This window comes from Phlebotomus papatasi, chromosome 2, assembly GCF_024763615.1.
Source record: "Phlebotomus papatasi isolate M1 chromosome 2, Ppap_2.1, whole genome shotgun sequence".
NCBI classification, from domain to species: domain Eukaryota; kingdom Metazoa; phylum Arthropoda; class Insecta; order Diptera; family Psychodidae; genus Phlebotomus; species Phlebotomus papatasi.
The window spans coordinates 35,508,804-35,524,778 of NC_077223.1; the positions used below are offsets into that span (position 1 = coordinate 35,508,804).

At 34.5% G+C, this 15,975-nt stretch overlaps 2 protein-coding genes across 2 annotated transcripts; one reads left to right on the forward strand and one right to left on the reverse strand.

The window, feature by feature from the left end:
* Positions 1-2,723: 2,723 nt before the first annotated feature.
* On the reverse strand, positions 2,724-5,197 carry LOC129802342 (ninjurin-B). The gene is made up of 2 exons (XM_055848078.1): positions 4,870-5,197; positions 2,724-3,195 (listed from the first exon to the last, which is right to left on the reverse strand). Exons 1-2 carry the CDS (start codon positions 5,152-5,154, stop codon positions 3,064-3,066), a joined length of 417 nt encoding a protein of 138 aa, XP_055704053.1. The 5' UTR covers positions 5,155-5,197; the 3' UTR covers positions 2,724-3,063.
* Positions 5,198-8,436: 3,239 nt separating this feature from the next.
* Positions 8,437-15,684, forward strand: LOC129802323 (fibulin-5). The gene is made up of 5 exons (XM_055848045.1): positions 8,437-8,612; positions 9,693-10,286; positions 11,577-12,188; positions 12,960-13,465; positions 15,099-15,684. The coding sequence occupies exons 1-5, from the start codon at positions 8,555-8,557 to the stop codon at positions 15,627-15,629; spliced, it is 2,301 nt and encodes a 766-aa protein (XP_055704020.1). The 5' UTR covers positions 8,437-8,554; the 3' UTR covers positions 15,630-15,684.
* Positions 15,685-15,975: the final 291 nt, after the last annotated feature.

Sequence of the window (15,975 nt, forward strand, 5' to 3'; positions counted from 1 at the left end):
CTTCTCAGAAGGGTTGTTTAGAAACTTGGCAAGTTGTTTAACGTCTATGTTTTGACTAAAATTAGGCTTAATACGTAAATTTGACTCAAACTTTGGACACATTGTTTGTAAATTGGGACATCTTGCTTGTAATTTTAGACAGCTAATCTTCCTCAATAGGATGCCCATTGTTCTTCATCTCAAGAACCTATCTCAGCAAGTCCTTTTCCTCTTTATGTAAGGGAACCGTATAGAATGTCACAAGAAGTCCAGAAACTCTCCATATCATTCATTTAGTGTTAACATCTTCCAAAAAGAACAAATATTTAGATGGAATTCATTATTCAACAAATATTGGGAAAAAATCCCTAATTTTAATTAATTTCTTTTTAGTGTCCAATTTTACCCTCAAAGTGTCCAAAATTAGAAGCTATTCAAAATTATGAGCATTTCTCCTAATTGTTATTGTTGCGTTTTTAATTGAATTTATATGTGATATCACGAACTCCTCAATTCTAGAAAAAAGCTCTTCCTTTCCAAATTACAGTCTCAGTCGCAATTCAATACTGGTAAAAATAAAAAGATCAAATTGATCCATATTTTGATCCTTTTGCAAAGGATGGATAAATTTGGATCAATTTGATCGAATGATTAATATGCCCCTGTTTTTTTACGCTTCCACTTCAAAATCATACATTTTGGAGATTGCTTGAAGACCTGCTGTATGTTTTCTCCCATTTCTGAATATATTTTAGAGGTTTACCAGGCGGACATTTTGCCCATATAGGGGAAGTGCTCATAATTTTGGACAGTCTGCCCTATAAGCATCGAAGTTCCAAGTTTGAAGTGCGATATTTTCTATACTAATTGACATTTCTTGTTACTCTCTTTTCAGAAGGGTTGTTTAGAAACTTAGCAAGCTATTTATCGTCTTATTTTTATTAAAATTAGTTTTAATACGTTTAAAAATGAATTGATATGTAGAGGTGAATTTGACTCTTATTTTGGACAACTTGGTTATTAATTTGTCCAACTTGGCTGTAAATTTGGACAGCTAATCCGCCTCAATAGGATGCCCATTGTTCTTCATTTGATGAACCAATCTTACCAAGTCCTCTTCCTGTTCATGTAAGGGAAACGTAGAATGTCACAAGAAGCCCGGAAACTTTCCATATCATTCATTAAAGTGAGTTGACTTCGGTGCTCCAAGTACGTGCGGATTCGCTCATTCCCTGACCTTTCCGGGAGCCTTTCAGGACATTTCTCGCTACATCTCTTTCGTAGAGATGATGCTCCTTTGTTTCTCCAGGCATTTGTCCAACCTAGTCATCACAAAAGCTAAAACTTCACGAAATTTCGTGAGAAAAACACCTGTCCAAAATAAGAGCCATCACCTCACTGGTAAATGTCTTAAAACATTTCCCATTTTTCACACGAAAAATCTAATTCACAAGGCAAATCTCACTTCAGGTCAAATGTACAAATCATCAGTAACGTGAATCAACACAATATTCAATGAATATTCAATAATATCACTCAAAAACAGCGAACAAACTTTGTTAGTACTTCACCAAAACTAAATAAGACTGAAGTAAGCCACGAAGTTCTGTCATATTTCTCGTAAGCAATTGCTCACACTGAATTTTCAACAAAGCAATTTCAACTCAAATCATATTCAAAATTTAACGTATTTAGTGTCAAAATCTTCCAAAAAGAACAAATATTTAGATAGAATTCGTTATTCATCAAATATTGGAATAAAAATCCATCATTTTAATCAATTTATTTTTAGTGTCCAATGTTATCCTCAAAGTGTCCAAAATAAGAAACTGGACAAAATTATGAGCATTTCCCCTATATGAAAATACCGTTGAATCAAAGATTGAAAAGGTGTTAGAGAGCGTATTTATCAACTTAATGATATCATGTTAATCTCATTGGAAAGGTTTTGAAAATTCTAATATGTCTGAACCGATAAAGAACCGAGATTCAATTGTGTCTTTTCTACGGTTTTTTGATCGACTTTTTGAGTGATTTGTAAATCGGGTCAAATTAGTTTTAAACCAGTAAATAATGCAAAAATAATTTTGAGATATGGCATTTAAGTCACAAGTTTCAGCATAACTTTGTTATTATCATGGTTACACTACGACTCCGATAGAGACAACCATTTACAATATTAAACGCTGTAAAGAAATATGTAAAATTGCAGTATTAATATCAAAGATTTAAACTATTTTTGTTAAGTAATAACCTCAGACAATTTTTAACTAAAATTCATAACTTTGCAGATTATATAAGAAACAATAATGCGTCGACTGCATTGGAGTTGTACGTACTTTTTTTATTATTTATATTTATTTTTTTTCTATCACATAATTTTATTCTATCAGTGATTGAACATGTTTCATTGCACTGTTTATTATGCTGTCAATGTTAGAGAAGTTTATACAGCAGCATTAGCAATAGAAGAAAATATGCCTTCCTTCCTGTATATTTAGGGCAGAATCAGATTGACAATAAAATGCTCGCCGTAGCCTCACCGTATTTCGTTAATTTACGAATTTCCATTGCAATTCTTATGCAAATTTTCCATTACCGTATTACCTTATCTCATACTCAGTGGCACTAGGTGAAAATATAATAATGTAAGAAAATTGAAGAAATGAAAGCAAAAATTCGATAAACGGTAAGTAAGAAAATGTAAGAGAAATTAATCTTACATTTTTTTCTTACCGTTTATCGCATTTTCGTTTTATTTCTTAAATTTTCTCATATTATTTTCACCTAGTGCCACCGAGTATGAGATAAGGTAATACGGTAATCGAGAATTTACGTAAGAATTGCAATGAAAATGCGTAAATTAACGAAATACGGTGAGCATTTTACTGTCAATGTGATTCTGCCCTTACTCCCAAATTACTGTGGCAAATTTTGGTGACATATAATCTTATAAACTGATGTTTTTGGTAAAAAATAAAATTCATCTAACTGATTGGTGAAAATTACATTAATGTGTTCGTCTGCTTTGCGATGTTTCCGTTTCTGTTGTTTGAATTTCGGAAAAAAAAATCATCATTGCATTTAATTAGCTTTTTCAGTGATGGTGAACGAGGCGGCTAGCACATTAATTACTGTTACCAAAAATATACCACCAACTATGTAATCATTCATGTGACTCGCCTGATTTTTCCTGCCTTTGATTTTCATCTGCCTCTGGAAAAAAAAGCCGAAAGAGAGGAAATGAAACAGAGAGAAATTCAAATATTTGATATTAAATTCAGTCTCATCATTCACTTTTTTAAATCACATTTCGCTTTTTTTTTTTACTAACTAGTGAAAATCGAATCCACTTGCATATTTGGGAATATTAAAAAACATATCTTGAAAAAAATATTGCTGCTCTAACTCCATATAAAGACTACTATATCACATAACCCTTTGATTTTTCGTTATGATAAATAAAATTGTAAAAAAATAAAATAGGGTGAAAGGAGTCGTGTCAAGACTTATTGACATCCTACTCTGTACCATTTGAAATACGAAATTTGAACACCTATCCTTATCAGAAAACGTAGACTAAGGAAAAAACGTCATTAGATACTTTAAATAAATTTAAAGATTTTGACAAAAGTGTCAATAGGGTTCCCTGTCGAAGAGGTGTTCCTTTGACCCTAGCAGAAAAAAATAAATTTTGTCAATAATTGCTTTGACAGACATATCGGTTCAGAAGAATGTCATGAAATCAAAATACACATTTAAATACGATTTTAAAGGACCTAGTTCAGGGATAAGTTTAATAAAAGGAAATCAAGACGTAGATAATATTAAAAAAAATTTAAATTGTACTAATGCCGAAGAAGTTACAGAGATGTGTTGGAAATAATGCATAAATTTTACTTAAAATATCTACTACTAATAGAAGAAAACAGTTCTACAGAAATCTTACTAATAGAGGGATCATCACCTGTCGCACATAATATCTCTTATCATTTACACAAACAAGGATTAAAAATTGGATTTTTTCCCAAGGTTTAAAATTTCAATGTCATAAGAAAACATTATCTCCTTAAAATCATATTTTATATCTTAACAATTTTTTTTTGAATTTCTATAACTCAAAATCGAAGGATTGTTATTAGTTATTTTTATTATGTACACAGGCGCGTGCCAATTTTAAATATTTGTACATATATTTTATGCTTTTTATAAGAAATTTGTCAAATAATAATTTTCTACAATAATCTCAAAAAAAAATAGGGGAAACTAGGGCACTACGAAACATGGGGTAGCACCAAACACTAATTTTTTATTTCTAAACTACTTGGACTATCTCGACCAATTTTTCAGTGGAGAAGCATTCCTATAATGCCTATAAATTTTCAAAAGTCTTGTCCTTTGAAATCAAATATCCGAATAAAAAATCTCAGTGTTTGGTGCTACCCCGTGTTTGGTGGTGCCCCAGTTTCCCCTATTATATTTTTAATTTTTTTTAACGTACTGAAAGAGTACACGCAGCAACAATGGGCAAGAATCTCTTCCTATGTCTTTACTGATTTTTATTGAACATTTTTCATTATGAGTACCCGCTATAAATGTATATTTTTTAATTCTCCAATTAACAATATGTTTGGATAGTATGAGTGATGTTTCTCGACTTTATATAAAAGATGTTTCGTCAAATATTTTAATTATGCGATAGTTGAAATATTTTGACAAAAAAAATTTGTGATTTGTAAGCTACTCCTTAAAGATATTAAAAAAGACAGCATCCGTGTTATACTGAGTATGGTTCAATTTATAATATTTCTTAAGACGATTTTTAGAAAAATAAATATATTCTGTATAAAGAGAACTGCTTAAGCAACTCGATAAAACCATGTTATTTACCTTGAAAATTAAAGCAATTCCAACAGCCACCTGGAGCACGAGAGAAAGGATAAGAAGCCCCAGACTGACATAGAATGTCTGTGATCCAGTGTTGTAGGCGATAAGGAAGCGCAATTGATTAGCATTGGCAGTCAATAGTGCAATATCCATCATTCCCTCGGCCACGCTTTTCTTTGACGCATATTCACTTTTGTTGATCCTTCTACCATCCACAGCATCCACAGGGCCCATCTTAATGCTTTTCTCAGTCAAATACCCCAACTCAATGTCCCCTTTCTCAGTCATTGTGAGAAGTCTACACTGACATTCCCCAATGTCTTGCACAAAATCCAAGATAACACCGACAATGTCCACGACAAACTAATCTAGTGTACAGCCAAAAGCAGAGCAAAACTTTTCCAAATGCAAATATCTTATCAATTGTGGAATTTAATGTGGTTGTGGTCACAGAAAAAAAATCTTTTAGTGTCATTTTCTTGTTCACATATTAAATTTGTTGGAGCATAAAAGAAATTGTGACATATTGACAAATCATGTGAAAATTTTGTCCGCAGATGTTTTTGCTTTTCTATTTAAATTAATTTTTTTTTTCAACTGTCAGAACACAAAGAATATTCGAAACCCATCTGGACACAGAAGTTCGATTAATTTCACCAAATAATGTTGCCGCAGAGCAGCGTTATTACTGGCGTTTTGAAGATGTTCGTGTTCCAGATAGAAATTCTCAAACATTGAATCTTGGTTTTCTTATAATTATTTTAAGTAGTAACGCATACTACTACGTTTTTTTGTTTATTAATAATATTCTTATTTTGAATTAAATACTAATGTATTGCACACTTGAGACGCGGGTAGTTTGAAATGCAGTGGATTATTCTTTGATTATTTAAATAAATATGACAAAAACACTAATCGAATTATTTTAATGAAGACCGTATGAGGGAGTGTACTAAACGCATACCATTTTTTAAGATATAGTTTTCAAGTTTTGGCAGTACTGCCTTAATGTCAATACATAATCACAGCGAACAGACTGGGCTTTTCTACATGGTCATTGCTTTTTTACGCCTTCATTGCTTTTTTACACGTGGAAAAAATATTCAAAAAATTGCGGCACCGAACCAATTTTTGCGCCAATTTGATGTTTTTTCCGTTTTCTGAGACATTATTCTTTAAAAAGAAAATTATTTATTAGTAAAATTTGCCAAATCTAAACACCTCGAATTAAGAGCAAAAAGCAATTGACCGGTCAATGACTCTTTGCTCTTTTCACAAGGTAGGGTGGAATCACCACTTCTCGCCAGTGCCCAATTTTTCGCCACTTATATTGAAATCGCTATTTTTCGCGATTTGTGAAATAAATGATTCGCAAAATTCTTTGTATTTTTACTGCTGCTACGTATAGAGTCGAAAAATTGTTATTATTCGTTTTGAATTTACGATTTTGAGCAATTTTTTAGAGTAATATTTTAAGCAAGTGCATCGAATCCAATATTTCTTACCAAATACACTAAGTGTCATCAAATTTTCATTAAGCAAAAAATACCTCTTTGGATCAATAATTTGTCTATTGAATATTTAATTACACTTGTGGAATAGGGTAAAAGCTCATAATTTTGGACAGTCTGCTTATAAGCATCGATGTTCCGAGTTTTAAGTGCGATATTTTCAATACTAATTGACTTTTTTTGTTACTCTCTTTTCAGAAGGGTTCTTTAGAAACTTGGCAAGCTATTTATCGTCTTATTTTTACTAAAATTAGTTTTAATACGTTTAAAAATGAATTGATATGTAGAGGTGAAGTTGGCTCTTATTTTGGACAACTTGGTTATTAATTTGGACAACATGGCGGTAAATTTGGACAGCTAATCCGCCTCAACAAGATGCCCATTGTTCTTCATTTCATGAGTCAATCTAACCAAGTCCTCTTCCTGTTCATGTAAGGGAAACTTAGAATGTCACAAGAAGCCCAGAAATTTGCTATATCATTCATTAAAGTGAGTTGACTTCGGTACTCCAAGTACGTGCGGATTCGCTCATTCCCTGGCCTTTCCGGGAGCTTTTCAAGGCTTTTCTTTCTACATCTCTTTCGTGGAGATGATGCTCTTTTGCTTCTCCAGACATTTGTCCAACTTAGTCATCACAAAAGCTAAAACTTCACGAAATTTCGTGAAAAAAACACCTGTTCAAAATAAGACACTAAAATAATACACTAGGCAAATCTCACTTCAGGTCAAATGTACAAATCACTACTAACGTGAATCAACACAATTTTCAATGAATATTTAATAATATGACTCAAAAAAAGCGAAGAAACATTGTTAGTACTTCATCACAGCTAAATAAGACTGAAGTAAACACAAAGTTCTGTCATATTTCTCGTAAACAATTGCTCACACTGAATTTGCAACAAAGCAATTTTAACTCAAATCATATTCAAAATTTAACGTATTTAGTGTTAAAATCTTCCAAAAAGAACAAATATTTAGATAGAATTCATTATTTATCAAATATTGGAATAAAAATCCATAATTTTAATCAATTTATTTATAGTGTCCAATTTTATCCTCAAAGTGTCCAAAATAAGAAACTGGGCAAAATTATGAGCCTTTCCCTTAGTGTAGGTTAAGTCAAAAAAATTTAAAGAAAAATTTTAATTACATATTGTATTCTTTTTTTTTAAATCTGTTTTTGAGTAAAAACTATGAAAAAATAAATATATTCCATTGATCATAATCATCATCATTTTCAACCACTTTTCTCTATTGGGGTCGTGGGTCACAACATTTTGAAATTTTTTGCAATCAATGCTCAAAATCATAAGCACGATGGTTCTCTCCGTGTAGTGGACTGTTATGGTATATAAGCAATAAGAATGAACAAAAAACTTTATTACCAAATAGTATGAGCCTTCCTCCAAGATAAAACGACATGTAACTCCATTATTAATTAAAAAAATTTAACTATTGCTTTATATATATATTTTTTTATAATAATTTAAAAATGTTTTATTTTTATTCTATTTAATTTGAAATGTAATAGGGTAAGTGTGCCAAATTCCGGTCAGTTTGCAATTTCGGCCACATTTTTTGTTCCTTGAATTTTAATAAATTTTTAGTTTTTGCATACTCTAGAAATAATACAATGCAAAAAATAACAAAAAAAATGTCGCTTAGACGAACAAGATGATCTGAAAAAGACATTCGAAGAATTCCGGAAGATAGACTGTCTACAAGGTTCCAAGAAACACTCCTTACAAAAACGTAACAAATAAATTCAATTTGTATTAAAAATATTACATTTCAAACTTGAGACTTTGGCGCTTGCATGCAAATATGCCGAAATTTGGCACACTTACCCTAATTTAAGTATATTTTAACCAAATTCAAAACAAGGAATACGTAAAGGACTTAATGCAATCTTACCAAAGAGTTTTTTTTTCTAAAAACGAATAGTAGATTTTGGGTATTATTAGTAATTTTATGTTCAGTAGTCATTTGGTTTTGAATGGTTTATTGGTGTATATCTGCAGGTACGATGAATCATTCTCTTTGGACTCTTGAGCATTACATTAGTGAGTGTTTGGGTCAGTTTGTGGTGTGTTGTGCTTCGATTAACGCGGGAACTTCAAGCCTCTATCATTCTCCCATGCTGTAGGAAGATTTTTGCCTTTGACAGCCTCAAGATGCTATTTCCCGTTGTCCTAATTACATTCCTGGCTTCATCAGCTGCACAGGCTTTCGGTGAGTAGGTGTAATTTCCCACCAAAACTCTTGTATTTTTTTCACAAAGAATAGTGTGACAGAACTATTAGAAATTATCGTTAAATTTGGCAAATTCGATCGCATAATAAATCTTCTACCCTAAGAACTGCATCCAGAAGACATACCTCCCAGAGACACTCATCAGAAAGTCCCCAGAAATAGAAGTTAAGAAGTGCTGAGTACTTCATTGACCTCTCAGCTTGACCCTCAATTCCAATTCACATTGTCACCAGCCGTTTTCAATGCAGGTCAATGGTCAATGCTTCGATTTCATACCAAGGTCGCCACCCTTGAAAAACTAAACACACACAATTGCTACTAAATTCCATTTAGAACGTCACCTAAAGAACGCCTCACATTTTCCAATATAAATTTCCAAACCCACGCAATTCACAATTTAGGCCAAGTGCAAGTAAAATCTTCATTTACTAGAAATTTTTCTTTATCAGTGTTTTTGATTATCTTTCAACTATCTGATTTTCTGAAAACAGTAAAATTGACGAGAAGATTCTATAGGGTAAGTGTGCCAAATTCCGGCCAGCTTGCAATTTCGGCCACTTTTTTTGTTCCTCGAATTTACATGAACTTTTATATTTTACGTACTCCAGAGATTATACAATGCAAAAGAATAACAGAAAATGTAGCTTCGACAACCGAGATGACGTGAAAAAGATATTGGAAGAATTCCCGAAGGGCAAAGAACAATGAGACTGAAGGTGGCCGAAATAGGGCACCAAAGCTATGCCTATATTTTGTTCATTTTAAAATGTATTAAGAATGATTTTAGAGTAAATAAAGACGGTAAACTTTGTACAAGGTTCCAAGCAATACTCTTACAAAAGAAAAAATAAAAAAATCAATTTGTATTAAAAATATTACATTTCAAACTTGAGGCTTTGGCGCTTGCATGCAACTATGCCGAAATTTGGCACACTTACCCTATAAACATGTTCTTAGCAGTCGTTATAAAATTGTTCAAATCGTGGTGATATCATTAGCTCTTATTTAGTTAAATTTACTAAAATATATCATAACTAAATGAATTTTTGCTATTTGCAGGAGCTCTGGTATCCTTAAATGACACCCTGAATCAGTGCTGCCATCTAGGTAGTCAATGGGCAACTGAGGGTACTAATTGCACTGAATACGACCAGTCCCTGGATGAAGGTATACCAGTAGAGCTGCTTCATGTTTGCCTATCGACCGTGGAGATCTGCTGTGTTCGACAGCAGCGCCATCTACAATGCATTGGGGGCCAATCAGCTGCACGTAGGGATGCTACCTGTCGCGATGCTCTGGTTGGTGTCCCAGAGCCAGCCTACTACCGCGATTGTTGTGAATCTTGCAAAATAGGCCTTATGACTGCTCAATTGGTGCCACAGTGCGACCTTTTGACCTTCGGATCACCTTGGCAAGAGGTTTATGCAGCTTGCTGCGAGGAGGCGGCAGCTGCCAATGCTGCCAATGGATCAAATCCCTGCTCCAGTGCTCAATGCCATCAGATTTGTGTACCAACTGGACATTCTTATACCTGCAGATGCACTCCAGGTTTCGTTCTCACCCACGATGGACATTCCTGTAGAGTGGCTAATGCTACAGTTCCAATCTGTGATGATGGTTACACTTGGGACTCAAATACTGACCAGTGTACAGGTGAGACGATAACTAATTCCTAATGAGCATTCCTTTTATATTCTCAAGAATTAATGAGTAATCAAATTATCTTTATTTTTTGAACATTATTAGTTAAAAATATTGCTGTTAAGGCCACTTAAACCTTTCAAGGACGAGTGGGTAACGGTGTCCCAAAAACAAAAACCATTTTTTTCTGACTATTTTAACTCTTTCTTGACCACAACATATCCAGCGAACGAATTTCAGTAAAACTCACTTTATTGTAAGTCTTAGTGGACAAATATGATACTTTTGTAGAGAAAGATTTTTTTCCGCCTCTGGGAAATTGGAATACTCATGGGTACTCTCGTCCCCAAAAGAACGAAAAGGAGACAAACTTTAATTTTCCAAAAGCCAATATTATCGATTTTGTCAATAATTTTTGCGTGTCAAATTACTCCTTTACAAGGTTGATCACTAAAACAAGAAGAATTATTGACCAGTATCTTCTGAGATATCCAGGAAGTGGCCAAGAAGACACCAAGTTCCTGCTTTCCAACAGATTCCTCAAAATATTTCACACAATAACACTTTAAAACACATTTCTCTCAACGTGATGTTATTGTAGACACATTAAGCTTTCTCAAGAGCCAAAAAACACTTCCTGGACAATCAGAATTCACCAAAATCCTGAAGAATAGGAAAAACTTCCCTGAAAGCAATCTCCCTCACTGCCAAATGTCAAAATTATCGGCCATATTGGAAAAATGTCGCTCCCGCTTGGAATTTTGTTACAAGGTTGGTGTCAAAAAGCAAATGGCGGGCATTGGCGGGATAACCTTACATTTGACCTCCAGATTTTTGGGGACGAGAGTACCCATAAAGTTTGAACAAGTTTTTTGAAAATTTAAGAAAAAAATATTTTTCGAATTTATGCAATCTGTAATTGTTAGTTAACATACTTATTGACCCCGAGAGGTTTTTTCTTATTCTGATCTAAAAATATAAAAAAAAGTCATAATATCTGCAAGGAAGCAGAAAATTGAAAATTCACGATTTTTGATCAAAAATATATTAGCTCAGGAGTTTATTGGGATCCTGCAAAAAATATCCTATATTTGGACATCCTTATAGTTTGTAATCATCCACAAGAATCGGTTTTTTATCGATCCTAAATAGTCCAAAAAAAAAACTTTTTTCCATGGATACCCAGAGTCCCAAAGGAGACGAAAGAGTTAAGGAACAAAATAACTTTCTATTAGGGTTGAAGGAAGAAGATCTACAGAGATCTTCATGGAAAAAGAATCTGTGATAATTTGTGATTTGCAGATATTGATGAATGCTCCGATGAGGCTCGCTGTCCACCCCATACGGCTTGTCATAACACCCCTGGTGGCTTTATTTGCGAAGCCGAGAGTACAGAGGCTTGTGCCATGGGCTTCAAACGTCTCGGATCCAAATGCATCGATATCAATGAGTGTGAAACCGATAGAGATGCCTGCGATACAAATCAGATTTGTACCAATGAACTTGGTGGCTTCAGATGTGACTGCCGAACAGGCTTCATTCTGGATCCCGTAACTAATGCCTGTATTGACATCAATGAGTGTCAAATCAATAATCACGAATGCCTAGAAAGCCAGAGATGTGACAATACCATTGGTTCTTACACATGCATCAGATTACAGAGTTGCGGCACCGGTTACACCCTAAATGCTGGAACTGGACTTTGTGATGACGATGATGAATGTATCCTTGGTACGCATAACTGCGAACCTCCATATGAGTGCAAGAATACTAAGGGATCCTTTAGATGTGAACGGTCAAGAACGATTTTGCAACCTGCACCCAACAGATCACCCACCTATACGCATTATCCGCAGCTCAGCAACGCCATCTGTGGTGTAGGCTATCGGGCTGATGCTAGAGGCAGATGTACAGGTCAGTGAAATTTTACGTAGGGTTAGCGAGTGAAATTGGGTAATTGGCGTCGATCAGTTACCATGATCGTCTGATCGGCAGCAAAAACGAACCTGAGTGGCAAATCGGATTACCATATTCAATGTTAATCCCAGGGGGGGGGGGGGGTGACATTAGCTCTGAAAAATGCGACCGGTTTTAGTGTAATTTTTTCCCTGTTTTCGTACATATTTCACGAGATAACTTCAAAACTACGTAGGTTGTCAATTTAGGGTTTCCTGTTGCCTCTTCATTATTAAATTGGCTTTTATTTTGTATTAGTATTTTTTGCGAATTCATTCTACAATGACAGAAAACAGCTAATAAACTCAAAAGTTTTTTCGGCTCGCTAGAAACTTATGGGAAACATAGGAAATTTTCAATTCAATTCAATTCAATTTATTCTCTCACTATGCTTGATTGCGGCTGCCGACCGACTTCACTACCGATCTCATCAGGTAAACGGCAGAAACCACTGAATCACTGATCGTATATGCCAAATTTTGTACATGTTATATGTTAACAATTATACAATTACTTTTTAAACCATAAAATGTGAGTGGCAGTTGTTGTATGGAATCGGGAACAAGCATGGTGAGGTGTGAGTCTCAGCTTGGCCAAGAAGGCACGTGTTGCTGAAACTAATATATATACATATATATGGGAATGAAAGGACAAGAAAGGGTTATAATTAGGAGGATTAGGAATTGTCTAAGCCAGAAAATGTCATGCCCCTGGTTAATCCATTTCCAGATATCGATGAATGCAGTGAGGGAATGGCCAATTGTGCCCCCGATCAAATTTGTCGCAACAAACCTGGAGGCTATGTATGCTACTGTCCGCCTGGTTACATACTAGGCAAGAGTCGTCAGTGTGAGGATATCGATGAGTGTGCGACGTCAGGATTCTGCCCAACCAATTCACAGTGCCTCAACACTCCAGGTAGCTACCACTGTGAATGCGCCGCTGGATTTGCAGCGGCCACTGGCTCGAGACCACTATGTGTCGATGTGGATGAATGTAGCGAACAGCCTGGTATTTGTCATCAGAGATGTGTCAACTATTGGGGGGCCTACAAGTGCACTTGCGATTCTGGATATAAATTGGCACCAGACAATCGAACATGTCTCGATATCGATGAATGCGAGGCTCACCGGAGTTATGACCTGTGTGTAGGCAATTGTGAGAATACTTTGGGTTCTTATTCCTGCTCCTGTCCACCTGGATACCATCTAGGTCAGGACAATCGCAGCTGTTTGGTAAGTCAGTAGTGTGGTATATTTCAGACCGGATTTTAGCACTTTCAACTTTCAAGCACACTATTGACTTCACAAATTATCTTTTCTTTTTATGAAATAAATATTTATATTCTTTAATCTATTTAGAATAAGATTCTTACAAAAAAATGATTGGAAAAGGCATAATTAAGGTGTCTACACATTGAGCACAATTTTCGTCAAAAATTGCTTTTTTGAAGGAAATTGGCTGCAGTGCTGTAGGCAGAAACGTCAAAATTCTGTCAAAAATGCAATTTTTGAAAAAAATTGCTCCCAATGTGTAGAGGCCTTTAGGGTAAATGTCCTAATTCAAAACCATTTCCAGACGCTTTAACTTTGACAGAAGATTCAACACATTAAGTTCATATTTTTTCTGAAGAGAATTACATAAATTTGCTCCTTGACACTTCTAGACGTCACTGTTTAGTGAAAATTCTTTGCATATAATTTGAAAACTTCTTAAATACAAGAAAAATACGCGAGTGTAAAATGCTTCTACTGGAAACATATTAATCCAAATGGAGACAAGGGAAAGTTTCTAATTGGAGACAAACAGTGTAACTGAAACCGCGACGAAAGGCTTTCAAAACCTTGTTGAGTTGCTCTTGAGAGCAGGATTTGTTCTTATTCCTGGTCTTTACTCCTTTCCCATATAAAACAATAGAAAAATCTCTCCAAAAAATCATATTTCCAGGGTTTCCTATTGAAGCATTTACAGACACTTCAGAAAAACTCTTTTTGTTTACGAAATACGTAATTATTTCATTTTAAACTTCACGTACCGTTAACAATGATGATTAGCACTTAATTTGACTACAATTAGCCAGAAATATGACATTAAATGTTAAACAAAACGAATAAATAACAATCACCTTATTGTGTTTTTCATTGGAAAACATTATCGATCGATGAAAAATTCGATGGTGAAAAGGTACACTTTTAATTTTTCTGAGAAATTACCAAATTAAAATTTGTGAATATGAATGGATTTTCGCTTTACTTGGAGCAAAATTAACTAAATAATGAAACTGTGGTATAGAGAATATATAAATATATCAATTTAGTACTGTCTTTATCATGAAAATAATGACGTTTCCATTTGGAGTAGCGATATATTTCCATTTGGAGCAGGTTTTGAATTAGCTTCATTTACCCTATTTATATACAATAGCAAAAAGTGGTACATTTTGGAAACATGTGGGTATTTCAGAGCTAAATGTGGGTAATTCGGAACAAGGCTTATTCGTGCACACGAAAACGTATTATTGCTGAATTATATCATTGAAACAAACTTAAAAATGGAAAATAATTTTTATTATTAAATAATTTTATTTATTATTATTTCATTATTCCTTAACTGTTAGTTTTCACACGCATTTTACACACTTAAATTAAATAAAGCTTCATATATTATTTGTTTTCTTATACGTATAGAGCTAAATAATGCAAATCAAAATTAAAAATAAAAGAAAACAAATATTTGTGTGATTTATGTGATGCAACCGGAAATACCTCTCATTGGGTTCTATAATACACCTCGTTCCGAAATGTACCACATTACCCTAAACGTCAAAATTTTAAGAATTTCGTCTGATTAACATTATGACTTTGACAGGACATTGATGAATGCGCCTCTGGTAACGTTTGTCGGAACTACAATGAGATCTGCACTAACACTCGCGGTGGCTACAGGTGTCATCCCATTCACTGCCCCAGCGGTTACACCGTTGACACAGAACGTCGCAATCGTTGCCGCCGCATGTCGCTGCTATGTGATCGCGATGATCTAGAATGTTTCACCAGACCATCATCATATTCCTTCAATTTTATCACACTGGTGGCCAATATGTCAGTACCACCTCAAGGAAGGGCATTGTTTAACCTCAAGGGGCCGAATTGGTACGACAATATCGATTTTTTCCTGCGCATAGTTCATGTAACAGCGCCATCTGGTGTTCAAAAAGCCACTGATGCATCATTTACACTGCGAAAGATGCACAATGAGGCCCTCCTGAGCCTCGTGGAGGCACTCGAGGGGCCTCAAGACGTCGAGTTGGAACTCAGCATGACAGTCTACAAAGATCACCTACCAGGTGGCAGCAATATTGCAAAAATTTTCATTTTTGTCTCTGAATATGCCTTCTGAGGCCAATCCCAAAGTTTTTTAGTGTTTCAAAATAAAGATTATTTTGAAAATGAAAGTTATTAATTTTTAAAATTGGTAGAAAACAACAATGCACGATTGTGTGCATGAAAATTTTCCCATTCCGCTTGACAAGAAATTAGTAGCACTATGTAGGCTTTAGATTTTGTTTTTTTTTATTCGTTACCGTTTCAAGAGAGTTTAGTTAGCTTTCTTAGGTGAAATTCTTGTTAAAATATATTGATTTTTGACTGAGTAATTGCTAAAAGACGAAGGGCACTCAAAGATTAAAAAAATGTTGATATTCATGTCAAGAATCCAGTAAGAGTAAGCCTGGTTTTGATGGCAA

Bases quoted from the DNA above. Each gene is read 5' to 3' on its own strand.
- LOC129802323 (XM_055848045.1), top strand. From the start codon at position 8,555: ATGCTATTTCCCGTTGTCCTAATTACATTCCTGGCTTCATCAGCTGCA. The intron at 10,287-11,576 runs GTGAGACGATAA...TGTGATTTGCAG, and splicing joins AAATACTGACCAGTGTACAG to ATATTGATGAATGCTCCGAT. The intron at 12,189-12,959 runs GTCAGTGAAATT...ATCCATTTCCAG, and splicing joins TGCTAGAGGCAGATGTACAG to ATATCGATGAATGCAGTGAG.
- LOC129802342 (XM_055848078.1), bottom strand. From the start codon at position 5,154: ATGACTGAGAAAGGGGACATTGAGTTGGGGTATTTGACTGAGAAAAGC. The intron at 3,196-4,869 runs GTAAATAACATG...TTTTTTTTCCAG, and splicing joins GAATTGCTTTAATTTTCAAG to AGGCAGATGAAAATCAAAGG.